At 46.3% G+C, this 26,919-nt stretch overlaps 1 protein-coding gene across 13 annotated transcripts in view; it reads right to left on the bottom strand.

Moving 5' to 3' along the window:
- PDE4DIP (phosphodiesterase 4D interacting protein) overlaps window positions 1-26,919 on the bottom strand; it is a 104,195-nt gene that overhangs the window by 49,404 nt on the left and 27,872 nt on the right. For 8 of the 13 annotated variants that reach the window (XM_088674829.1, XM_088674830.1, XM_088674835.1 and 5 more), the window contains exons 1-6: window positions 15,702-19,550; window positions 12,292-12,411; window positions 10,272-10,391; window positions 9,659-9,751; window positions 9,062-9,280; window positions 7,475-7,633 (exon numbers count right to left, since the gene is read on the bottom strand). In XM_088674829.1, the coding sequence (XP_088530955.1) occupies window positions 7,475-7,633; window positions 9,062-9,280; window positions 9,659-9,751; window positions 10,272-10,391; window positions 12,292-12,411; window positions 15,702-16,730 (1,740 nt within the window). In that variant the 5' untranslated portion in view covers window positions 16,731-19,550. Of the gene's footprint in view, window positions 1-7,474; window positions 7,634-9,061; window positions 9,281-9,658; window positions 9,752-10,271; window positions 10,392-12,291; window positions 12,412-15,430; window positions 15,548-15,701; window positions 19,551-19,964; window positions 20,083-21,229; window positions 21,406-24,458; window positions 24,568-26,386; window positions 26,464-26,919 lie in introns of those variants that run through there. The other 5 variants (XM_088674833.1, XM_088674832.1, XM_088674834.1 and 2 more) reach the window with 2 other exon arrangements.

Below are 26,919 nucleotides of genomic sequence, written 5' to 3'. Positions count from 1 at the left end.
GCACTCCGTACGGGCTGCTGCTCATGGGCCTTATGGGCAGCCACTCTTGCACAGCGTCCATACAGGCTGCCGCACAAGTGGCACCTGCTGTACAGAGTGGCACCCAGGGCGGACCATTCCCTCCACACACCCTTCCTATGCCCCTGAGCTCAGGCAAACCTAATTTTGCACAGTACTGTGCATTTGGTGCAACAGGAGGAGGCAGAGGCTCAATGCAGAGGGACAGGGGGAAGGGGAAGAGGGAGATTGCATCCTGCTCAAAACCCACAAATACAGGCCTTTTGCTGCAGGTGAGGAGAAAGCTTGTACAGGAGCAGCAGGAAGTGCTTGGCAGCAGTGCAGAAGTATGCATGATGGAGCAGGAGATGGGTTGGGAGGGAAGTTGTATTGCCTAACTCGCACACAAGCAGGAAGGTAAGATGGCAGTAGAGAGAGAGTTATCCTTTTTGAGGGAAAGGCCATTGTTCAGTAGCAGAGTGTAAGGAGCACCATGAGTGTTTGCAAGAGCCAGGCCCTTGCTGTGGTTGCCTTGGGGGACTCTGATCAGGTGATGTGATGCCCCTGGAGGCAAGCTCAGGAAGACTATATAAGGCCTACATTTCAGCCGAGGTCTTTGCCACAGCAATGTGCCTTCATACCACGCTGTGGTCAGTTATCACGTTCCACTCATTTGTTTTCCTGCATCTCTAGCCTCCTCTAGTCCCTGATCTCTGTTGGACTTGCTCCTGACTGTGGACCTGCCAACCGGACTGCTACCAGCACCACTGCCCATATGCCTGTCCTGGCATGCTGGTTCTGGACTCTTGCTGCCCTGGAGCATGACAGAGTATCTACTTGGCATGCAGAAGGTTCCTGGTTCAATCCATGGCATCAACAGGTACGGCTGTGAATGCCCCTGTCTGAAGGAGAAATCAAGCTTGTTCGCTCTTCCATGGGACAGCCCTTGAGATATTGGAAGATAGCTATCCTATCTCCTCTGGTCTCCTCTTTTCCAGGCTAAACATACCCAACTCCTTCAACTGTTCCTCATAAGGCTTGGCTTCTAGACTCTTGATCATCCTGGTTGCCCTCCCCTGCACATGTTCCAGCTTGTCAAAATCCTCCTCAAATTGTGGCACCCAGAACTGGACACAGTATTCCAGGTATGGTCTGATCAAGGCAGAATAGAGTGGGACTATGTCTTCCCTTGATCTGAACATTAGACTCCTGTTGTTGCAGCCTAGAATAGCATTCACTTTTTTGCTGCTGCATCACATAGTTGGCTCATGTTAAGCTAGTAAGACCCTGAGTTTTTACATGTACTGCTAGTAAACCAGGTGTCCATCATCTTGTTTTATGCAACCGGTTATTCCTGCCTAAGTGCAGAACCTGACACCTGTCCCTCTTGAAATTCATTTTGTTAGTTTTGGCCTAGCTCTCTAATCCGTTACAGTCATCTTGAATACTGGTTTGTTTTCCCACCATTTCTCTCCAGCTCAAAACTCCTAACAAGCTTAATCATGAAGTCTGAACTTCAAAGGCAATTTATAACCAATTAAGAAGCTCTCCTACTTAAGGGAATTGATGTCATCCAAAGAAAGTAAAAAAGACTGTAAATATCAAGTCACAGCCTTCTCCTCTTCTGCTTCTCTTCCATCGATATGCAGTAAAGTTGCGACGAAACAGAAGAGAGAGGGCGTCAATGTTTTATTGCAATATTCCAATTTATGATGAACTAATAAGAACAGGTGATTTCAGGAACTTTGGCTCAGGCTGTGTGGGGCAGCAGAGGCATTTGTTTCCCATGAGGGCTGGGGTGTTATTCTGGTTGTGGCGATTACGGCCGTTGGCGCCTGCCACCCCAGAGGCAAGGAAGAGAACTGCCACCACGGCTCCCTATGTGCTCCTGCCACAGCGTGACAGCCACAATGGGCGGCTTCCAGCAAAATATTAAAAATACAACAGCAAACATTAAAAACTTCACTAAACAGGGCTGCTTCAGATGCCTTCTAAAAGTCAGGTAGTTGTTTATTTCCTTGACATCTGATGGGAGGGCATTCCACAGGGCAGGTGCCACTACCAAGAAGGCCCTCTGCCTGCTTCCCTATAACTTCGCTCTGAACTGTTCTCAGAAACGTACTGGGAGCCCATGAAGATCCTTCAGGACTGGTGTTATTTGGTCTTAGCGGCCACTCCCATTCACCAGTCTAGTTGCCACATTCCGGATTAGTTGTAGTTTCTGGGTCACCTTCAAAGGTAGCCCCACAGAGAGTGCATTGCAGTAGTCCAAGCGGGAGATAACTCAAGCATGCGCTACTCTGGCGAGACAGACCACAGGCAGGGAGGGTCTCAGCCTGGACAGAGAATTGACATGTGCCTCCATGGACAGCTGTGAGTCCAAAATGACTCCCCGGCTGCGCACCTGCTCCTTCAGGGGCACAGTTACCCCATTCAGGACCAAGGAGTCCTCCACACCTGACCACCCCGTCCCCCCAAGAACAGTACTTCTGTCTTTTCAGGATTCAACCTCAATCTGTCAGCCACCATCCATCCTCCAACTGCCTCAAGACACTCACACAGGACCTGATTTAAAAGGGGTAGACCTGGGTAACATCCGCATAGTGAATGACACCCAGCCCAAACCCCCTGATGATCTGGGGGAAGAGGACGGAACCCTGAGGCACCCCACAAGTGAGAGCCCAGGGGTCCAAACATTCACCCCCCCCCCACAACTTTCTGGACATGGCCCAGGAGGAAGGAGCAGAACCACTGTATAACAATGCTCCCAGCTCCTCTAGACAGTCTAGAAAGATGTCATGGTTGATGGTATCAAAGTCCGCTGAGAGATCCAGCAGAAGTAGGAAACAGCTCTAACCCGTGTCCGGTCAGATTCAGAATGAGTTTTCTGCCACTGGCACTCTAGCTGTCTCAGCGATTGTTTCCGCGATTGGAGAAGGTAATGAACATATGCAAAGGGTAGGCAGTGGCTGGAGTGGGGAGGGAGGGAGGAGGCTTGTATTTGCAATATACTGCCGGTTGGAAATTCTGAAATCCTTAACCACAATCAAGACCTCAAACTGCTTTGGGGAGTTGTTTCAATACATCACTCAGCCCTACTCCCCACCGGAGTAGAAATCATATATTGAACAGATGGAAAGCTCTTCAATCTGAACAGGCTGAAAGCAAAAAGTAAGGTTACTGTAACTTCCGTCATAGAGCTTCAGTATGCTGATGACAACGTAGTGTGCGCACGCTCAGAGGATGACCTCCAAACCATCCTAAATATCTTTGCAGAAGCTTACGAAAAGCTTGGCCTATCACTCAACATCCAAAAAACCAAAGTGCTGCACCAACAAATACAAAATAACCCCCCTGCAGCACCACAAATCCAACTCAGTGGTGTAACATTGGAAAATGTTGATCACTTCTCCTACCTAGGCAGTTACCTGTCCACAAGGGCCAACATTGATGCCAAAATCCAGCATCGCCTGAGCTCTGCGAGTGCGGCTTTCTCCCGATTGAAGTGCAGAGTGTTTGAGGACCGGGACATTCGCAGGGAAACCAAAGTGCTTGTTTACAAAGCTTTTGTACTACCAACCTTACTATATGCTTATATACGCCATCTCTAACTCCTCGAAAGATTCAATCAACGGTGTCTCTGAAAATTTTTACACATCATTTGGGAAGGCAGGCAAACTAATATCAGTGTACTGGAAGAAGCAAATATCACCAATGTTGAAGCAATGATTCTTCAACATCAACTTCATTGGACTGGTCATGTTGTGCGGATGCCTGAAAGCTCCAGTTGGAGAACAGCCTTTACCAAAGGTGTCATGAGCTTTGAAGAAACTCTATCTCAGGACGCAAGAGAAAAACATGCTAAGAGGAAGGCACGCTTGGCAAATCCACACCATGATCAACTCATAGAATCATAGAGCTGGAAGAGACCACAAGGGCCATCCAGTCCAACCCCCTGCCAAGCAGGAAACGCCATCAAAGCATTCCTGACAGATGGCTGTCAAGCCTCCGCTTAAAGACCTCCAAAGAAGGAGATTCCACCACACTCCTTGGCAGCAAATTCTACTGTCGAACAGCTCTTACTGTCAGGAAGTTCTTCCGAATGTTTAGGTGGAATCTTCTTCCTTGTAGCTTGAATCCATTGCTCCGTGTCTGCTTCTCTGGAGCAGCAGAAAACAACCTTTCACCCTCTTCTATATGACATCCTTTTATATATTTGAACATGGCTATCATATCACCCCTTAACCTTCTCTTCTCCAGGCTAAACATACCCAGCTCCCAACTCCTGCCTGAAAACCAATGTCCCCAACTGTGGAAGGTCATGTGGATCCAGAATTGGCCTCCACAGTCACTTACGGACCCATTGTTAAAACCGTGTTCATGGAAGACAATCTTACTCGGCTATGCGTGGTCGCCAAAGAAGAAGAAGAAGATTATGTATCTGATCATAATGCAATTATGTGGGGGCCATAACCTGGGGAAGGCTTCTGAAACTGGTGTATTGATATGTCTTTACTTAATGATTAAGATTTTGTTCAACCAAAGTGGGAAGAGACTATACAATATTTTGAACTGAATTAAGCAACAACCTCTGTGTGAAAGTTTGAATGGGAAGCATACCAAGCATGTATCTGTGGACATATTATAGCACCTGCCTCCAATAAAGATCAGCTTAAAAACAAGGGAAAGAATAACTTGATAAATGAAAGATTCTTGGGCACAAATGATTAGAAATCCTTCTACAAAATACAAAAAAGTATGAATTAAATTATATTCTTTCTCAACACACAGAATTCATGCTTGCATGTACAAAGCAGAAATACTAGGGAAATGTTGAAAAAACAGCCATGATCTTGGCTAATTGTTTAAAAGAAAGACAGAGCATTGATTCCCAGTATTAGAGGTGCAACCAGTGAATTATAAAACTCTCCAAGTGATATTAATACCCAGGTTTTTTAAAAAAATTCATGCAGAAAGGGCAACTCAATGAAAGTAGGAAAGGAAGATACAGATGTCTTTTTAAAACAAAAACAAATTTAAACCGTATACAAAAACAAATTTAGCATCTCTAATTTTATGATCTGGATTAGATGGATTCCCATCTGAATGGTTTAAAACTGTGTGGATCATCCAATAGGAAGAGGGGAATTCTTTCAATGACATTTGTAAGGGTGTTGTTGCGGCTACTCTTGAGTAAAGACGCCTATGTCTGCTCTGTCTTTAAGAGTTTTATTGTGCATAGTATTTACAGTGCGGAGATAGCAGAAAACATGACCTCTCAGTCACTCGCAGAATCCATGAGTGGACGTTTCCAGCTACGGGACCAGCATAAGAGTTTGGGCACCCCGAAACGCCTCCTCCTGACCTTACGTTTGGTGGCACGCCTTAATTCAGGTGCCGGAAGGGGCTGCCTGCTCCCCTCCACCTCTTGGTCCTGGAGGCGCAGGGGCTCTCCAACATCGCTGAGCCCTGGCACCTCCGTCCCGCTAACTTCCTGATTCCCCTCACCTGACCCACTGCTGCTGCTCTCACTGGGCGAAGTGCTGGTCAGCAAGAGGGGAGGAGGCTCCCTGTAGGAAGGCCTCCCGACATCATTCAATCAAGCATATATCGGTTATACCAAAACGAGACAATATCATTAACTAATGTAGATATAAAGATTTTAACAACCGTTTTGGCAAATAGAGTGCAACAAGGGATATTGCCAATAATAATGAGTGACCAGGCAGGATTCACTAAAACTAAACATGCTTCAGACAATATCAGTGGCTGATCTAATAGATTTAAATAGAAGAAGAAAGTAATCTTTTTTTTAAGATGCTGAAAAAGCTTTTGATAAAATTTATAAACAGTATATGCTGGAAGAGCTAGCTAGATTTGGATTTCCTTTGATATTTGATGCGTCCATATCCAAGACACAGGAGATACTCAAACACTTGACTGAATCCCTAGAAGCTAAAAAAAAAACCCCCAGCTATTACTTTTTACAGATGTTTAGTGTCAATCTGACACATAGACTTTGAAAAATGAATGGAAGAATTAACAAGCCTCATCTTAACTGAACAATGGGATAATGTTTTAGCCTGTTTCTAATACAGTATGTTGTTAAATTATACATGCAACATAATATTTTATTTCAAGTTTACTGGATTTCATCACAACTATAAACATAGTCTATCAGTGACTAAATACTGTTAGGAGATGCAATAAGGAAAATGCTTCTTTGAAACATGTTTATACAGCATTCAGTGTTGGCAAATGTTTGGAAAAAATATTGGGATGTATAATTATTGTGGGGGGAAGAATTAAGATATCCAGAAGATACCATATTCTTAAAGTATACAAATCACAACCATTTAAGGCACATCTAATTGACGTGTGATGGTCCATGCATGGGTTCTTATAATTTACTATTATAGTGACTGGTTGTAAGTTAAATGGTTTACTGATTATAATAATCAGATAGGATTTCTTTTGAGCAGTGTAAAAGGATGACTCGGGTTCCTGCCTTCTTTTTTATGCATATCAATTGATCTCTCAACTTTCTATCCCACCTTCTAACTAAAACTAGAAATGGCTTTACTTGATCAATGAAGAGTCTACTGTTCAACTTTAGCCATCAGGATCCAGGCTTCTCAGACATTGAACACTTCCAAACAAGTGATTCCTAACAATGCATTGCTCTTCCACTGTAAGCTATAAGCAGAATTAAATCAATCTTCCATTACTGAGCTTTTCCTTTGAGTACATCCCAATATGCTCTGTTGGCACCAACAGGTGTGAAATGGCTGCTGGGGTGTTTGAGCCTCATTGTGGTGGGCGTCATTCCTTTTCTTTACTTTTCACATATTTTAGCCAAGAAAAAGTGAACAAAAATGCAGTTCCCCACAAATCTTATAATAAATATGTGCTGAGTTGCAACAGGTTCATTTCTCCAATGCATTGTTACATGTGTCAAAGACCCAGCCTTTCCAAATTATGGAAGAGTAGAACTAACAGCTCTATACTACTCCCCTGTTCTTTTGAAAACCTTATAGACTTTGTGAGAAAAGACAGAACTACTGCAAAAATTATACAGAATGACAGCATCATGCAGATGAACAAAACTGGTTAATTCCAGACTAGTGTGGAAGCTCTCCTTTAGCAACTGTATTTCCCAACCCAACCCCAGCAACTGCTTCGGTTTTTTCTTTGGACCTTCTCACCTGTTAAACACACACACCATCTGAAATAAGGTGTGTTTCTGCCCAAACAGAATTTAACAACCCACCTGTGTCCAGTGGCGGAGCTTCATGCTCTGGCACCGGGGGGGGGGGTGGAGAGCAGGCGGGGGAGGGGTTGTCACATGTCCTGGGGGGCGGGGCACCCGGTGCGGGAGGGGGAGGGTTAGACGCGATGGCACCCCACCGGGATAGTGCTTCCGGGGGTGCTGTGCTCCCATCGCCCCCCTCTTCCTACGCCCCTGTCTCAGTCTCACCTGTAGAAGCTGTTCCCTGCAAGCCAGGCTGTGCTTCAAATGCTTCAGTTTCAGCTCTTGTTTCTGCATCTCTGACCATCTTTCTCTTTCCAAAGTACAACATTGCCAGTCTTTGTTCTGCAGCTCTGTTCTTACTTGTTGAAGAGCACAACGCAGCTCCTGGAAAACAATACAGCAATGTAGTCAACAGGGAAAGTGACAGGACTGCTCACACTCCCCAAAAGGCAAACTCTGGCCTGTTCCACCACACTGACACAAACCGGTTGTGTGAACCTTACTTTTACAGTTAGCAACGAGGCTTCTTATTTGTGACATGAACACTTTTTCTGGCCCTTGAAGTACAGCAAAGGACAATGCAAGGCATTCAGCTGTTCCAGCTCCATTTCGGCCTGTTCCCTTACCTTTCTCGCCCTGATCTGGCCACAGTGATCCATGCGACAGTCACCTCCAGGCCCGATTAGTGTAACTCGCTCTACGCAGAGCTGCCCTTGAAACTGACCCGGAAACCCCAGCGGGTGCAGAACGCCACAGCGAGGTCCTCACTGTGGGACCACATTCATCCAGTGCTATACCAGCTGTACTGGCTCCCGGTGGAGTACAGGGTCAGGTTTATGGTGCTGGTTTAAACCTTTAAAGCCCTACATGGCCTAGGACTCTTGTACTTACGGGACTGCCTCTCCTGTTTTGCTCTCCACGGAGGACCTTACGGTCTGCAAACACTAATACTTTGGAGGTCCCGGGTCTCAAGGAGGTTAGATTGGCCCCTGGCCTGGCGGGATGCTCTGCTGCAAAAGACCAGGGCCCTGCGGGATTTGACATCTTTCTGCAGGGCCTGCAAGTTATTCCGCCAGGCCTTTGGTCCGGGCACAGTATGACCCCCTTCTTTCTATGGGACCCTGTATGTAAGCTTGGCTCTTTCCATCGGCCCATATGGGACCAGCATGGATGGCCGGGCCTGATGAATATTTAATATTCCTTACCCCTATAGTTGTGATTTGTGGGTTGCCATTCAATTCCATTTTTATTTTAATGTGATTTTGAACTGTATTTTAATCAATCGTTTGATTTGTGTTTTTAGTGTATTATATATTTGGTGTTTGGGGACCCAGGTGGCGCTGTGGGTTAAACCACAGAGTCTAGACTCTAGGGCTTGCTGATCAGAAGGTCAGCGGTTCGAATCCCTGTGACGGGGTGAGCTCCCGCTGCTTGGTCCCAGCTCCTGCCAACCTAGCAGTTCGAAAGCACATCAAAGTGCGAGTAGATAAATAGGGACCACTCCGGCGGGAAGGGAAACGGCGTTTCTGTGCGCTGCTCTGATTCGCCAGAAGCAGCTTTGTCATGCTGGCCACATGACCCGGAAGCTGTCTACGGACAAACGCTGGCTCCCTCGGCCTATAGAGCGAGATGATCACCGCAACCCTAGAGTCAGACACGACTGGACCTGATGGTCAGGGGCCCCTTTACCTTTACTATATTTGGTGTTAGCCGCCATGAGCACGGTCCTGGCTGGAGAGGGCGGGGAATAATAATAATAATTATTATTATTTGATGGATGAAAAGGGCTCAACAAACGAGTTCATGTCATACCTGGTTGTGTTTCCACGCGGCCTCTTTCTGCTGCTGCTCCTCTTGCAGCCATGTTTCTACAAGGCAGGAGGTCTTCCTGGCCTCAGCCAACTGGAGATCCTTTTTCTGCTGAGCCGTCTTCAGTTGCTGCACTTCCAGCTGAGTGAGGAAAAGTGTGTTCTGTACCTCAAGGAGTGCTACCGGCTGTGTCTGCTGCAACAGGGAAGAGCCCGCTGGGATCTGCAGAAAGGTGAAAACAGAAAAGGGGGGGGTTAAGACTGAAATCACAGCCCAGCAAAATACTGGCATTTCTGGAGCATTTCATGGTACCAGTATATCATAGGCTCTTGTGGATAGCCAATGCTGCAGGCAAAATTATTTAATGGTGGAACATTTTCGGACAGCGAGATACACCTGCATGTATAATACATAATCTGAATAGTTTGGTTGTGCTTTTAGTCTCCTTCGAATCTAATGAAGATTATCTTTGTTTATCATAATTACAATTTACAGCTAATTTTCTTGAAATACAGTACTCTAAACATCAGGGCAATATACTTCAAACCTCTAGTTCAAATGTCTGGGATAAGACAAGAAATATCAAAATAAGATACATACCTGCAATTGCCCAAGTTGGGTTTTATGTAGTGTGTCTTGTAGTTTGGCTATTGTCTCATTCTGCCCTTCAATTACACGGTACAGTTCTTCAGACTACAGGACAGAATTGAGCAATGAGAAATTAGCAAAGGGACATATCACCTCCCCACCCCCACCCCGAGACATAATCTGTAGCGGGGTAGTTGAGATAGTGGATTTCAACATTGCATTATTTCAAATGTTCTCTCTGCACAAGCGCTGCCACTTGCTACATGGAGCAATCTCCCAACTCCTCCCCTGGGTGCTGTTCTGGGGGGGGGGTGTCCCCTGAATCCCCACCAGAGCCTATTTCAGGCAGCACACAAAGCAGAAACCCCGCTGCACAAGACAGAGTCCTTCAGCTGGTGGGGCACGTTCAGGAAATTCTGCCCCAAGGTGCAACAAGACTGTTAGAATTTCCTGAAATGCTGTACCAGAAAGGACAGCTCACCCCATCCTCTATAGAATTATCCTACCCAATTTGACATACAGTACTGGGAAGATTTCATATGCTACAAATAGCAGTTAGATGTAATTTTGAATCACCGGCTCTACATCAGCATTTACAGGACAAGGAGACGGAAACACTACAAACCTCATTCTCTTTGCTCTTCAAGGTCTCATTCAAGTTCTGGATTTTGTGATCCTGTCTCTGGGATGTATGCTGAACAGACTTCAGTTCAAAATCCATCTCATTCAGTTTCTCTTGCAGCTGCTAAATGTTGTAAACAAACACACTCTTTGAACTCCACCACATAAGATACTCTTTTCCATTCTGAGTACAGGCATACCTCAGGGACAACACAGGTTTGGTTCCAGTCCACCAAAATAAAGGGAATATTGCAATAAAGTGAGCCCCACAATTTTCTTTGTTTCCCAGTGCATATAAGTTATCTTTACACTATACTATACTGTGATTTATTAAGCCAGGCCCCGCTGGCTGCAGGGGGGGGGAGTGGAAAGGGAGGCAGCTTTGTTTCCCTGGAAGCAGCTGTGCTGCCTACAGCTGCGCCCACGTCCTCGTAAGGAGAAGTATCTGCAAAGCCTGTACAACTTTAACCTACTGCTGAATTACTCAACCTTTCTATGTATTTACATGAATTGCAATTTCCTAAGCCTCCAGCATAAAGGTAAAGGGACCCCTGACCATTAGGTCCAGTTGTGACCAACTCTGGGGTTGCAGTGCTCATCTCGTGTTATTGGCCAAGGGAGCCGGCGTACAGCTTCCAGGTCATGTGGCCAGCATGATTAAGCCGCTTCTGGAGAACCAGAGCAGCACATGGAAACGCCGTTTACCTTCCTGCTGTAGCGGTACCTATTTATCTACTTGTACTTTGACGTGCTTTCGAACTGCTAGGTCGGCAGGAGCTGGGACCGAGCAACGGGAGCTCACCCCGTCGCGGGAATTCAAACCGCCAACCTTCTGATCGGCAAGCCCTAGGCCAGGCACCCCCAAACTTCGGCCCTCCAGATGTTTTGGACTACAATTCCCATCATCCCTGACCACTGGTCCTGTTAGCTAGGGATCATGGAAGTTGTAGGGCAAAACATCTGGAGGGCCGCAGTTTGGGGATGCCTGCCCTAGGCTCTGTGGTTTAACCCACAGCGCCACCTTGTGTTATTAGAATATTGTGTTATTAGAATATATTTTGTTATTAGAAAGTTTGTTGTGTTTAGTCCATAGCTGCCAAGTTTTCCCTTTTCTCATGAGGAAGCCTATTCAGCATAAGGGAATTTCCCTTAAAAAAAGGGATAACTTGGCAGCTATGGTTTAGTTGTTTAGTCGTGTCCGACTCTTCGTGACCCCATGCATGCCAGGCACCCCATAATTTTGGGAAATTTTAGATGAAACCTGAGGATTTCAGCTTTCATTTTTAAAGTAAATGTGTAACACACAAACCTTAGCCCCACCCTAGTGTTGCATTTTGTGATACTAGCAAACTGACTGCTTCTGACCACGACAGATCACATACACAGGCAGAAATGACGTGTGCGTGTGTGTAACACACTGATGGCTCCAACTGGCCCAGAACAGTTTTTTACACTTGAGCACAAAAGGTTTAAGCACACATGCCCCAACCCATGGATTCAATTGTCTCTACACAAATGCAGAGAGTATGTATGGGAAACAAACAAGATGAACTAGAGCTTTTAATTCAGGATAGCAAATATGCCCTGCTAGGTATTACTGAAACCTGTTGGGATGAGACTTGTGACTGGAATGTAGGAATTGAGGGGTATGACCAGTTCAAAAGGAATAGACCAAACAGGGAGGAAGAGTCCCCCATGCCAGTCTCAGGAGGAAGTGCACAGCATCGAAAGTGCTGAGGCAATAGGACTGTGTCTGCTCTGCATTTTCATGTCTTGGACAAAGTGTTTTTCTCTAACACACACCAGCTAAGTATGGAATCTAAACCCTTCCAGCTTTTGACAATAGGACCAAACCCATGCATTTTTTTGACTATGGGCACAGGCACCTGTAGGTGTTATGACCACCATACAACTAGACCTAGGCCAGGAAAATGCTATAGATGTCTCACCATGTGTTGTGTTTACTCACACACTTTCCCCAAATCTATTTAAAGCAATTTTGACTTTTATTATTTTAAAAATACCTTGTTGGTAGCATCAAGGCAGCTGATTTTTTCCAGCAGTTCTACATTATTTAGTTCAGATGCTTGTTTGCCCTGTGATAAGTTGCTCCCAGTCAGTTGCTGCTGATCTTCAAACAAATACTGAAAAGGGTGACAAAAAAGGGACATTTGCTCAGATAAGGTTCCTTTTGCATGTATCTTCCATTGTTATATACAGTAGCTCAGCAGGGAAATGGACTGGTAAATGAAGGAGATTCACAGTGAGAGGCTGGCCTTGGGACAATTTAACCCTTCCAATTCCATGAACACAGCTTTCAAGTTCCCTGACATTTCCATTTTCTACCCAAATATCTCATTTTCCATTAATTACTAATTAAAGTATCATTAATTATCCCCTTCATCCTGTTCTTCTCAATTCCATTTCTTGCTATTCACTCCTCATTCTTCTTCATTGTTCTAGCCAAAATAACCAGAACGGAGAGTTACTTTGTTTCTTCAAGCTGTATTGGAGCTAATATGTCTAGTACAAAAAGTCTGTGTGAGTTTATTATTAAAATATTTCTGCTGCCTTTCTGACACAGCTCCAAAGTATATATTCTCTGTTGCAGCACAATTTCCCCTCATACTCCTTTAAGTCCCTAAGCAAGGAGTCTGGTTCATGTTCATCAGCACAAAGTTGCCTCAACTCCGTGACTTCCTACTGAGGTCATCTGTAGTCTTTATCCATTTCCCCATGTCTGGCATGAACAATAATTGCGTCCTGTGCCCTGAAACTCTGTACTGCAACCAAGCTCAGATGCACTGCTGAGCTTCAGGATCCAGAGAGGAGACTAAACAACAATGCTACTATTGTCCCACCATTGTACACATTTGCAGAAAAGTTGTGCATTAAGCTGCTTGGAAATTATTCTGTGTCACAGTAATAAAGAACAGAAAACAAATTCCAAGAGTTGTTGCTTGCTAGTGTTTCAAGGGGATGGTGGTATAATATGGCTCTTCTATCATTACTTGTTACTTTATTGCCATAAAAATTACTGTTTCATCATTTTGTAGCACTTTTTCCTATTTGACTTTTCTTGGTGTTTTAAAGATGATTACTTTTATTTGTTAGTTTCAAATACTTGTACCCCACCATTCAGGACAATGGCCTGACAAGGCGGCTTGTGATCACAATTAAAAAGCAATAGATTTAATCAATGGGTTGATTAAAATTAAGCAGCCACTAAAAACAGGTCAACATAAAACCATTAAAAGAAAAGCTACATGAGACAGGTCGTTGGGGCTCATTTAAGGGAACCCAAGAGGAGATTGCTGATTATTTTGAGAGGAGTTTCAAAGTTCTACAGCCACTCCTTGGATTAAAAATATACAGTATGTATTATTCAGTGTATGGTGGAATTTTAAAACCGAGCCACTTAGATTCTTTGTTTTTACCAACTAGTTTATTCCATCCTGTCTCCAAAAAAATCATAATGTACCTAGCTCTCACTCTAACTACTGGTACATTTTATTACCAAAACAAGCCTGTGAGGCAGGTTCGGCTTAGGCAGGCTGACCCAAAGTGAAGCTCAAGGCTCAGTACAGATTTGATTCTAGGTTTCCTCAGATTTAATCTGACATTCTAGCGGTGTTGGGAGGCATCATCACCTTGGCATCCTAAAACTGCATCAGTGTCTTACTTCAGATTTTAAGCACAGAATACAATATCTGGCTCAAGTAAGTTTTCTAGCAGACATGTAACTTGGCTCGTTTCTGATTTTCCATGTGCAGCTTTAAAACAAGCTGTATCTGGGTTAAAAAGGCGTCCTCTGTTACAATTTGACAGTGAAAGCAACCCTGGCTGGTGGCAGTATTTTGTTGCCTTCAAAGATAAGAGTGTGGGTTTCTAAATGATCAAAACAGAAAATTTAATCCACTATCTTCTTAAAATTAAACATGGGTTATTCTCTAGTACAGTGGCCTTCAAACTGCACTACAGTGCCTTCAGCATGCACTTTTAATATTTTTCTCATTTTACTACAACAGATCTGACTTTTTCTCTTTAGGCTGTGAGACCCACACACACCCCATGGGCACAATCCGATGCACACTTACCTGAGAGGAAGTTCCATTGTACTCAATGGGACTTAATTCTGAGTAAACATGCATGGGATTGCCAGGTAGCCACTCATGTTATGGGTCAAAAAGGCCAACCAGCTGAAGGCCAACAGATTTGGGGATCTTTTCAGTGCTATGACTTCAATTTAAGCCAAAGCTATAGAAAAGGACCTACTCCTTTGCAAAATAATAGTGATAACCCCAAGGTTTAACAGAACACGACTTTCTCAAGGTGCTACATACTCAATATAATCCTCAGCTGGAAAGGTTTCGGAGGCTCAGCTCTTAATGTGAAGTTTCCACTACGTGTTTAAAAAGCAGTTCAGTGAGTTTCTGCTAATCAAAGCTGGATGATAACTAGACGAAAATGTCATTGTCACTAATCATTGGTATGCATTTTTAAATTTTTCTGCTGCTAGCTGAAACCAGCACTTATTACTGGTGTGAATCCAATTAGGCTGACATGGATGTTACTGAATTAAAGCTGACAGAGGCACAATTTCTTAAATACAACCAGAAGTTGAACTTAATGAGATTTCAAATTCTAGCAAAGCCAAGAGAATCCAAGACTCCATTGCCTACGGTACCTAAAATGTTGGCAACTGCAGCTGACACAGTTCTAGGGGAGCTGCCATTAATTCAAGGTGACACACCAATTACAGTATTTAGACTATCTAAACTGCAGAGGTCTGTCTATAGGCAGCACAACCCCATATTAGATCCCATCTGTACAAGGTCACTAAGAGGAGAGAAAACTGTCACAATTTGGAGCCACATTGAAGCTGCCAGGTAATACACTCCATTTACAAGGCCACCCCCTCCTCAATCCACATCTTTCAAGGGTTTCTCCTTCAAAAATAAATTTGCCAACTTTGCAGTTTCACATTTTGTACTCAATTAATTACATGACAACACAGAAAGCAGGATTTCGTTCTGCTGCCCTGATGCTCAACACATCCACTTGGGGGAAAAGCACTGCTTTGTTGTACAAAGTCCAATATACATTTTGAATAAAATGCATTCTTAACGGTAAAACTAAAACGAGGATTTGTAGACCATTTACATGCGTGGCCAGCCAGCCGCTCCTTCGGAAACCTAAAAAGGAGGCGGCAGATCCGGATGCTGCGGCATCCCGCATAGGTCCCGGTCCCCTGGCCAAGGGCATCGCCGGAAAACAGGCTTCTCATCCGGGGAGCAGCAGCAGCAGCAGCAGCCTCCCCGCTCGGCTCCCTCCCGGCCCCCACGACGGCTGCCTCCGCCCGCCGACCCGCGCGGGAGATGAAGCCCCGACAGCAGGAGGGCGCGGCGGACAGCGCGGCCCGGGAGGTCGCTACCTTCGGCCGCAGCGGGACGTAGTCGGCGCACAGCTCTTCCCACAGCTCGCGCAGCTCGGGCGCCTCCGGGAGGGAAGGCGAGGGGGCCTCGCCGCTCGGAGACCCGGCCGCCCCCTCGGGGCCTCTCCGCGCCGGCACGGGCAGCCTGCTCCCGCGGGGGCTGCGCACGGGCTTGCAGCCGAAAGCCTTGAGCAGGCTCAGCGCCACGGCCAGGCCGCCGCCGCCCACGGGCCCCGACGCCAGCGACTCCAGCGACGACGAGCCGGCTTCCTCCGCGCGCCTCCGTCTCCGCCTCCTCCCTGGCCCGTCCGGCTCCGGCTCCGGCGCCTCGTCGTCCAGGCTCTCTCCGTCTCCCGCCGGCGGCCCTCCGTGGCGCTTGGGCGGCGGCTGCCCTCCGCTCCTCGCCGCCCTCCGCGGCACCCGGCACACGGCCTCGTAGTCGGCGTCGGCCACGCGCAGCGCAGCGCAGCCCCGGCACCGTCGGGGGGCTCCGGGCGGCTGCTCGTCGGCGCGCGCCTCGCCCTCCGTCCAGCACTCGAGGCCCGAGAAAGCGAAGTCCTCCTGGAGCAGCGCCAGGTAGCGGGCGTCCCAAGCGCCATCCCCGCCGCCGCCGCCGCCGGCCGGCTCGCCCTCCTGCTGGCCCGGCTGGGCTTCGTGGGCGCCGTTGGTCCTCCGGTAGAGGGCGGCGAGGCAGAGCTTGAGGCGCTCCTTCTCGAGCAGCAGCCGCTGCAGGCGCTCCAGGGACAGCGCCTCGACGCGCGCGATGACCGTGTCGAAGCGGTAGACGCGCTCGAGCAGGAAGGCGCACTTGCCGCACGCGAACTCGCCGCGCCCGTCGCGGGACACCTCGCGCCCCGTCGCGTGAGAAAGGAGCACCTGCAGGCTCGGCCGGGAACACGGAGCGGGGACAGGGGGAGAGGGAGAAGGCGAGGAGGGCGGAGGCGGCGCCCCCGACGCCCCGTGGAAGAGCCAGCGCCGGTGGGTGCCGCACAGCGCCCGCCCGCACACCCGGCACCACTCCGACCGCATCCCGAGCGCAGGGACCTCGGCAGGCAGGCAGAGGAGGAGGAGGAGGAAGAGATGCTCCGGCTCCGGCCGCGCCCTCGCCCGGCGCAGCAGTAGGAGGGGCAGCAGCAGCAGCAGCAGCAGCAGCAGCAGCAGCAGCAGCAGCAGCAGCAGCAGCAGCAGCAGCAGCAGCAGGCGCCGCTTTCAAGATGGCGGCCGCAGCCGGCCTCGCGGAGACTTCTGGGAGTCGTAGTCCCCCTCCGCCTCCGAAGCACGGCCCCTGCCCGGCAGCCCCAGGGGCGGAGCAGCCAGCCGTCGTCTCCGTGGATGCTTTTCGGACAGGAGCTCTCCGCTGGGCCCTTTTGGTCCAGCATCCCGTTCTCAGAGTCAGAGCAGCAGCCTCCCAGGCGGAGAGCCTCTCCCCTCCCGCAGCTCGGCTATCCCTGTCAGAAGCACAGACCAGGAGAGGGGGAAAGGACCCTCAGCAGCCATCCAGTCTGACACCCTGCAATGCAAGCATCCAGGACAAAGGGCTCCCTCCCTCTGCTCAAAAAGCTCCAAGGAAGGATGGAGCAAGCTTTTCCCTCCTACTCTGGAGGGCAGGACTTCAACCAATGGGTGCATGTAAGTACCTTGGGTTACAGACGCTTCAGGTTACAGACTCCACTAACCCAAAAATAGTACCCTCTGGTTAAGAACTTTGCTTCAGGATGAGAACAGAAATTGCGTACCAGCAGACCGGCGGTAGCGGGAGACCCTGTTAGCTAGAGTGGTGCTTCAGGTTAAGAACAGTTTCAGGTTAAGAACGGACCTCCAGAATGAATTAAGTTTTTAACCCGAGGTACCATTATATTAGAAAGAACTTTCTGATGGGAAGAGCTGTTTCGTGGTGGAATTGTCTCCCTCTAGAAATTGTGGACTCTCCTTCCTTGGAGGTTTTTAAGCAGAGCTTGGGTGGCCACCTGTCCTGGATGCTTCCGTTGAGATTCCCACATTGCAGGGGTTGGACTAGATGACCGCTAAGGGTACCTTCCAGCTCTACAGTTCTATGATTACGCCATCTAAAATGAACTTTCATGCAATCAGGATTTAAATACATAGAACACAGTGACTTACTAAAAACCAGAAAAATGAAGTTTTTAGGCAAACCTTAAACGTACAGTCACATCAGATATGTAAATTGAGGTGCTTTGAGCTTGCATTGTGTATGTGAAAGGGAACAATTGTGTATCTGAGTAATACAATTGATAGAGCAGTGATGACGACACCGACTCAGTTTGCAGATAAAGCTAAGCCAAACCAAACCATAGCTCACCATAGTCCTTATAGACTGGCATCACTGAAGTCCTTCCCCAGTTCTCCTGACTCAGTTTAGGGTGCTGTCTGAACCTGATCTCATGGTTTTTGGGGGCAAACCACATGCCCAGGTTTGGATGGCACACTTAGCCAAACCACAGTGCAGCAGCAGCAGCAGCAGCAGCAGGACCAATAATATTAATTCATTCTTTCTATGTCGCCCATCTGACTAGGTTGCCCCAGACACTCTGGGCAGCTCCCATAAAAATATAGTAAAAGCAGAATACCACATCACATACTAAAAACTTCCCTTCAGATGTCTTTTAAAAATCACATAGCCACATATCTGTTTGACATCTGCTGGCACAGGGCGGTGCCACCACGGAAGAGTGTACAGCTGCCAGGAACATACCTGCTTATGTTTTTCCCACTAAAAAATAGTTTGGTTCAGCATTACCTGTGAACTAAGCCATGTATGTTTGAATCCGCTAAACTATAGGAACACAAATCATACATTAAATTAGTGCCTATGGAAAGAGGGTCATGACCTTTCCAATAAATCACCTTTAATACACAGGATAAAAAGCCATTAAGCCTTAGGAACAAAGAAAGGAGGAGTTTGCTGGCTCCACAAATATATAAATAACAAAGGAGAATTCAGACAATTATTCTGCCATGAGATTATTACTGGAATGCTGCATTTATTTGAAGACCAAAACATTTTTTTATACTTTTAAAAGAGACCTAGACTGGATCCTAAAGCAAATAATTGGCTTTCTTCCACAACAAGGAAAACAAAGACAGTTTCCTTCCACATTAGCTATTTTCTCTGGAATCGCCTTCCTTTGAATACTCGCCTTGATGGAGAATCCAGAGGACATTGTCATCAGATAACTGCAGTTGACTGTTTTATTTTGTAGGGACTGCAAAATTGTTCAAATGCAGTATTTTGCATGTAGAGAAATGCAGTTGTTTCCCCACTCCCACATTATTTCCTACTGTGATTTCAGTGGAGGATGAGCAGCTACTAGCTATTGCCTGATATTATTAGTAATTAGTAACATAACTCCCTCATCTTCCCATGTCACTGGACCATTTTATTACCTTTTTTTAAATGTAAGTACATTTGCAGCTCTATGCTTCAGGGGGCGATATTGCCTCAGTCCTGCTAACAGTCATCCAGGAATACACACAGAGGGGGGGGGAATGTCACAGAACAGCAAAGGCACCTTCTTCTCACTCCTGGCAGCTTTTGGGCTTTTTATCTGTTTCTTTGTCTCCTGGTGGGCTTAGGTGGAACCACGTGGCTCCTCTGCCTGCAGGCACTGGAGCAGAAGCTTGTCTTCTTCAATTGACACTGCACATTAATGCCTCTGTAACAAGGGCTGTCAGCTCATCTGCTATGTGAAGACGGAATGGTCTTTCTATTTGAACTGCAGGGGGGGGGGTACTCAAAGTGTAACCGGAAGGTGGAAAGGCCCATGGTATCTTGTTTCATTTTCAAAGCATGTCTGCTTTACTCTATATAAGCAAAAATATTAATATTTGGAAGGTATCTGGGATCTTTGGGCTGCTTCCTTTACGGGTCCAATGATGCTTGAGGGTTAGATTGGGACTGAAGGGGTTCTTGTTCGTGCCAGGAGGCCACATTGCCAGTATCTGCGCAGGTGGGAAGAGAAGTGGCAAAGGGAGGCAGCTTCCTGAAAACAGTGATTCATGGCCTCTGAAGACCAGCTTAAACACTTCCCAGGCAGAGGGAAACATATTGTGTGGCTAGAGAAGTGACCACAAGGAATGTATATCCAACAGCAGTATACATTTCCTGCTCTTCTCCAGCTCCCTTTCTAAATTAATCCTTCCAACCCACTAATTCAGTGCCACGTTGACAGCAGGCAGGATGCAAAAGAACAATTACGTAGAAAAGCAGTGCTTGCACTGGAGAAACTTCAGCTGCATTGTTACCTGCACTTTCATTTCCTCGTGCTCCTGCAAACGTTGCAGCAGGTTCTGCTTCTCTGTGGAGAGCTGCTCCAGGAGCTGCTCCTTGTCCCTCAGATTCCAGGCCAGCTCCTCAATCTTCCTGCAGAGGAAAAACATTCTGGTCACCTTGGCTGGAAGCAAGGAACACAAGAGATACAGGGACACAGGGCAGGGTGGCCATTGGGCACGACTGGGGGCAGTTAGACCAGGTCAGGACATCACGGAGGAGGCGAATACAATGAGCTACGGGTGGCTTTGTCAGTCTGTCACTCAGAGGAGCACCTCTTCCACCAATGAAGCACAAAACCAAACAAACCAGGAGACTTGCAGCAGCAAGGCCTCAAGTCCCCCCCGACCCCCAAAAGAGAGATACAACGTTTGCGCAGACCTTTTCAACTTGTCATGAATTCTACTCAGTATTGATCCAGAGCAGATTCCAACATATAGTTAGACACGTTGCAGGATTCCCCAAAAATAGACCAGAGGCAATTTTTTTTTCATCCATCAGAGCTTTACTGCTACTGAAGCCAAATGAGCCCTATACATTTAGGATTGGCACTGTTCATAAAAAATCCAGTTGCAGCAGACTTAACTTAAAGTTACACATAAGAAGACTAAACCTTAACACTAAGCATACTATGTACAGAACACCACACCAGAAAGAGAAAGAAAGAAAGAAAGAAAGAAAGAAAGAAAGAAAGAAAGAAAGAAAGAAAGAAAGAAAGAAAGAAAAGAGAGACTCCTCCTGGCCTATTATTATAGTCGGCATGACCTTGAGAGAAAGAGATAACAGGACCAGTTTTAAGCCAGCTGTACCGTGTTTCTCCAAAAATAAGATACCGTCTTATATTTATTTTTTCTAAAAAAAACCAAACACGGTGGCTTATTTTCAGGGGATGTCTTTTTTATTATTAAGTATGGTACAGTTTAACCTACAAGGTTGAACTGCCTATCACTATGGCTTATTTTCGGAGAAACACGATGACTCAGCTTCTCTGAAGGGATAACCCAAACATCATGAACCTTCTGCTTGTTTCTTTTATACAGAGAAGTTTCCAGAACCCTCTTGAATTGATTAAAATAGGAAATATTTGATGAATACCTTCTGCACTAAGAAATGCAAACTGACAGAACTTTGGGGGAAATTAAAAAAAAACTATTCCCCAAAATTTCTCAGAAGATTTAACATTATGGGTGGCAGACACTACGGTAACTGAGTCAGTGGAACTAAAACCATAGAAACATACTTGTTTTTCTCAGCCAACATAGCACCGTAGGTTTCCAAAACAGCCTGGCTTTTCCTGGTCTCATCCTGCAGCTTCGTGAACTTCATCAGCTCCTTGGTGAGTTTCAGACAGCGATCCTTCTCAACCTCAGCCATAGTTGTCATCCTCTCTGCTTTGGACTTTGCCGACTGGGCTTCCTAAAGGAAGAATCAGAGATGAAATCAGCCAGAGGAACCTGAAAGAGCAGGTGCCTCTGGTTTGGATGTCTCCTGTTGTGTCCAAACCAAAGAGACCTCAGTGTTTCTCTCCAGAAGAAATCAGGAGGAGGCCAGCAGGAGACTGTGATGGCCCTGTACAAGTTTCCCCAAGTGTCACCTGAAAACTGCTCTAGAGGAGGAACCGGGTATTTTCCTCCTACTTGGCAGGCTACAAATGTCTTGGGAAGGCCTACAGACAGGATGAATGGCTCTGAGAGGGGCTTGGACTGCTTGTAACACCTCATCAAAGTCATTCTCCCACTTGACATTGAGAATGAACGCATTGGTGAAATCTACAGTCAATATTCAATATGGAGTTTCATTACAGTTACTTTGTAAAAACCACATCATAGAATATGACCCCTTCACGCCACTTAAATCAACTTCGATATACAGTACATCACTTCCTCTGTTTTGCACTTACAAATTCTAACTCTGATACAGAGTCCTGCATCCATCACAAATGGTGACCGGGAGCGGTCAGAGTTGACATGTACCATGACTTTAGCCGTAAGTACAATGAAGTAATGGTTTGCATTAAGCTCCTAGGAAACCTCAGGCCCGTGGGCCGGATGCAGCCCAATCGCCTTCTCAATCCAGCCCACGGACGGTTCGGGGGGATCAGCGTGTTTTTACATGAGTAGAATGTGTCCCTTTATTTAAAATGCATCTCTGGGTTATTTGTGGGGCATAGGAATTCGTTCATTCCCCCCCCCCCCAAAAAAAATATAGTCCGGCCCACCACATGGTCTGAGGGAAGGTGGACTGGCCCACGGCTGAAAAAGGTTGCTGACCCCTGTCCTAGGCTATGGTTACCAGACGTCCCCGTTTCCCAGGGACAGTCCCTGGATTTACAAATCTGTCCCTGGACAAAATCTGTCCCCGGAATGTCCCTGGATTTCATTTAATGTCCCTGGATTTATATTTTAAGTATTGTAGATTTATTAGTAGGGAATGAATGTTGCATGATTGGTTCAACGGCACAAGACACATCATATGGGGACTTATGGAGATGCAAAAAGGTGGGTGTCATGGCAGCAAGCAGCTCCTGAAGCCAGCCAGATCAAACTGCGCTACCATGCTGGCCATGCTGGGCTGCTGGGACTGCCGCTGCCGCCACCACTGCCAAGGGGGACCCGGGGATGCCCAGTGCGTCATATGGGGGAACCGCTGACACACACACCCCATGACCCAAATCGAGACAGGAGCGAGAGCACCCGGCCGACTGCCCAGTTGTGCTCCGGGGCCAGGAAAACCCTGGAGCTGATGCAGGGAGAAGGAGGAGAGGAGAAGGAGAAGGAAGAGAGAGAAAGAGGAAGGAGGAAAAAGAGGGGAGCCCCGACCTTGCCGTGCTGCTGCCACCGCTCAGGAAGAGAGGTAGGAGAGCACTGAGAGGGCAAAGACACATGGCCAAACCCAGGTCCGACCTGAGCCTACTCCACGGCGGCTAGCGCTCCAAGAGAGCAGGCCAGGGCCCAGAGGAAGGCTGCGTGACAGAGGGGACCACAAAAGAGAAGATATTACTTCTTAATATTTTCAAAATAACTTTTTAAAAATATATTTTCTCTCTCTTTTTTAAAAAAAGTGTCCCCGGATTCTTTGAAAAAAAATCTGGTAACCTTATCCTAGGTTGCAAGCATATTTACTCCAGAAAACAAATATTCAGCATCATTTAACTGAATTAGGGTTAGATAACGGTAGCAAGTTTCATGACAATGCAGGACCACTCCTAAGGTTACATAGCTATTCCATTTGAGAGGGGATCCTGATGAGATCCGGCTCTCCCAGCATGTGGAGGATTCTACACACATCTCTTGATGCTTTCCAATGCACCTTTTGGATGCACTTGGGATGGGCAGCCAGGGACGGCACTCACACATGCAGCCCCCTCATGTGCTGTTGTTTAAACATGGGGGGGGGGCATATAAACTCCCTCTGGTGGGAGCACTTCTTGGAGCAAGGGTAAACAGAATCCACAAGTGAGATCCACGGAACTCCCAAATAAATTGATACCCGACACTAGAACTGAACTTCCTCATTCCTCAACTGTCTTTTTCCAGGATAGTTACCCTTTAGTGAGGCTTTGTAAAATGCTGTCCAAGGGCTTAGCTTGCTCTACATGCTAATTATCTTTAAACAGACTTGAGTGGCTAATCTAAACAGAGCTCATTATAAGATTTAAGCTTTTTGAAATTAAGGAACTGCAAACTTTGCGTAATGGTTCCAAACAAAACTGAGGCCTCAAAGTAGACACAACTTAGATTTTGGGAACAAAGCAGAAAATGAAGGTGTACATTTATTGTTCAAACTTGGCATGGTGCTAGTTGAACAGATTATTGTGTGTTCCTTTTAGTGCTTGGTTGGAATTGCAACATGGATCAATTGATCCACACTGTACAGTATACCAAAGTTTCAGTGACTTTATATCCACCAGAAAGTGGTGATAACAGGTTGTGGGACTTTCAAGATAAGGGGAGAGAAGCCCTCCTGCATTTTCCAAATTGACAGGTGGGGAACAATCTCTGTCTCAATTTTTTTCAGGCTGGCCTGACCCACCCCTCAGGCAGACTGTAGCAGCCACCTTGGGCAGTGGAATCTCTTGGGGCAGCACCCTGCAAGCAGCCTCCGGAGACTTGAGAAGCACCTCAGCAGCTTCCGCCAAGATCTCAGGAGATCCTGTGGAACTCTCATGAGATCTCACCAGAAGCTGCCCCTGTTAGGAGTCATTCTGCAAAGAAACAGAAAATATGATTGCAACTTTAAGAACTGTTTCCGTGAGTTCTGGGTGTGGTTTTCTAGGCTGATTAGGTACAGCTGTGATGAGTACAAAAGGAGAAGTTGCAGTTTGAATTTGCCTGCAAAAGAGAACACCCACATGCGTTGTGTTTGTAAGGTTGTAAATAAAACTCTTGCTTGAGAATTTAATACCTGTCTCACGATTCTGTCGTCAGCAAAACACACACACACAAATCCCTGTAAGGGAATTTCCTCACCTCCTGCAGAAGGTGGATTTTCTTCTCCAGGATTTCATAAGCATGTTCATTCTGTTGCTGGTGAGAGATCTCAGCCTCATTCTGACTACCCAGGTTCCCTGCTGCTGCCCTGAAATTCACAGTGCAAGTTGGCAAGATAGAAAAAAAGCACCCCTGGTACACGGCAGAAGGAATACTAACAAGAAAAGGAGGAGCCATGGCTCTGTGGTAGACTGACTGCTTTGCCTGCAGAAAGACCAAGGTTCAGATCCTCACTGGCACCTTCCATGAAATGGGTGTTAGGCAGCAGGGCTGAAAATGGCCTCTGCCTCAGAACCTAGAGAACCACCAGCAGCCAGATCAGAGACAACACGAGGCTTGATGGACAAGCCCAGCCCAAGGGAACTTTGTGCGCTCAAAGCGAGAGAGCAAAGAGACAAGGGACAAATGTTTTTGCACATACTTAAACGCTTTAGGCCAGGGTTAAGGAACCTGTCAATTTGGGGATATAGTACAATCCTAACCACAGATACACAGAAGAAAATTACATTTATTTCACTGAGTTTTATTTCCATGGAAACCTAACACAAGCTTACTCAGAGTAGGATCCATCCACCAAGCTCAATGCAGCAATGTCACCAAAAGTTGTAGCAGCATAGTTTGGAATACAAGCATTCCTCGTACATTAACGCTTGGAAGAAATCAAACTTTAAAGTATGACTAAATGTGGATCCAACCCAAAGTTTTTCTGCAGCTTGGTCAGAGTGCTTTTGAACAGAAAGTGCATTTATCTTAGACCTATTTAGTCAAACTCCAGGACACCAATGCCAACTCAAAGAGAGCAGAGCAACCCCCCCAAAAGCATCTTTTTAGGGTCCATTTGCTCTCTATGCTCCCCAGCCCTGCGAAAAGAGAAGCAGTGGAGTCCCAGAGCTTGCTTGTTTCACTCAGTGACATAGTCAAAGGCTTTCATCCTAGTGAGTGCTAACTGTCCCCAGAGACAAGCTGTGCAGAGATTTACTGGACGAGAGAACTTAAGAAATAAATATACAAGTCTCACTGTACCTTACAAGATTTGTATTTTCCCTATGTATCCCCCTCTAGGAATAAATCACGATGTAAGTTCTTGACTATGCTTGTCCGTTGTGTATATGTCAATGACAGTAAGAAATACATTTAAAATGAAAATGTCCCCAGAGCTTATGTCTTATTGACCTCTTTAAAAACAAAGGGTGGAATCCAATCCAATGTTGCACTAAGGCTGCTTACCAGGAGGAGGAAGGATTTGCCCTCTTCTCTCTGCAGAGCTGATTTGGGGGGAGGGGGCCAGGGGGAGCAGAGCAGGGAAGCCCTGCCATGCTAACACAACTACTGTATTTAGTTGAACCCAGTCCAAAGAAACCTTCTCCCAGTTGTCTTGGGATTCAATAGAAATGGCAACATTCTGAATACCTGAGGCATCTGATTCTGACTGTTTAGCTCTACATGAGCAATAACTGGCATCTTGGGACTCAGCTACATTAGTAAAGAAACAACCATCTGAATGTGCGATAAACATGCAACACCAGATGGCACCAGAGAGCAAAAAATTTTGAAACACAATTTTCCATAGATTTTTTTCTTTTGTTAAAACGATCTAATTTCTGGCTTTATAATAGCATTTTCACCCCTGTGTTTAGATCCACCCTTATTGACAAAGCAAGAAACTCGGTTTGCATGCTAAGTTAAAGAAAATCCAGATCTAAATTTTCTTTTCAATGGAAACTGAAATGTGAACACAGGATTGTGACGTTGGTGTAGTGCAGTAGATAACCAGAAGGGCCCAGTAAACTCTCTTTGTGTGCATGCACACACACACACACACCACACACACACACACACACAAACACACACACACACACACACGTGCATTCCTAAGGGTCTGCAGATCCATCCGTACCACCTCTTACCAGGCTTGGTTCAAGCTTTGTTGCTTCTCCTGGAGCTCTTGCTTCAGGCTTTCCACTTCCACCTTCAGCTCGATGTTCTGAAAGGTACAAACAGGCATGAAGGGTCATAATCTGCTCAGCTGTGGCTCTCTCCTGCTGCACCAATATTCCAGTCTTGAAGCAGGTCTGTCTCCTTTTGACTTCAAATACTGAGGTACCTGGTAGCAGCACACAAAGAGCTTCCCTTTTTTGAAGACATGGTGAAATACAAATATAGAGAAAGCTCCACATGCTGCAACAGAGTTTAAACTGCTATAGTTGTTTTTCAAATAAACTTTGAAGACTTCACATTTTGAGACGGATTCCTGTTTTGGTTTTTTCTGATAGAGTAGACTGTCTAACTCCACATTTTCTGTTAGCTTTTGGATCCATTCATGAATAGAAGGGATTTCATTACTCTTCCACTTTGTAGTTATAAGAACTCCTGCTGCCTCTGAGGCATATAAAAATATATCTTTCATTTTTGCAGAATATTCAAATCTGTAAACCCCAGA

Source organism: Zootoca vivipara, chromosome 7, assembly GCF_965207765.1.
Source record: "Zootoca vivipara chromosome 7, rZooViv2.hap1.1, whole genome shotgun sequence".
Lineage (NCBI taxonomy): Eukaryota > Metazoa > Chordata > Lepidosauria > Squamata > Lacertidae > Zootoca > Zootoca vivipara.
Note: the sequence above shows the minus strand (reverse complement) of the source record. Positions and strands in the feature narration are given on the sequence as shown.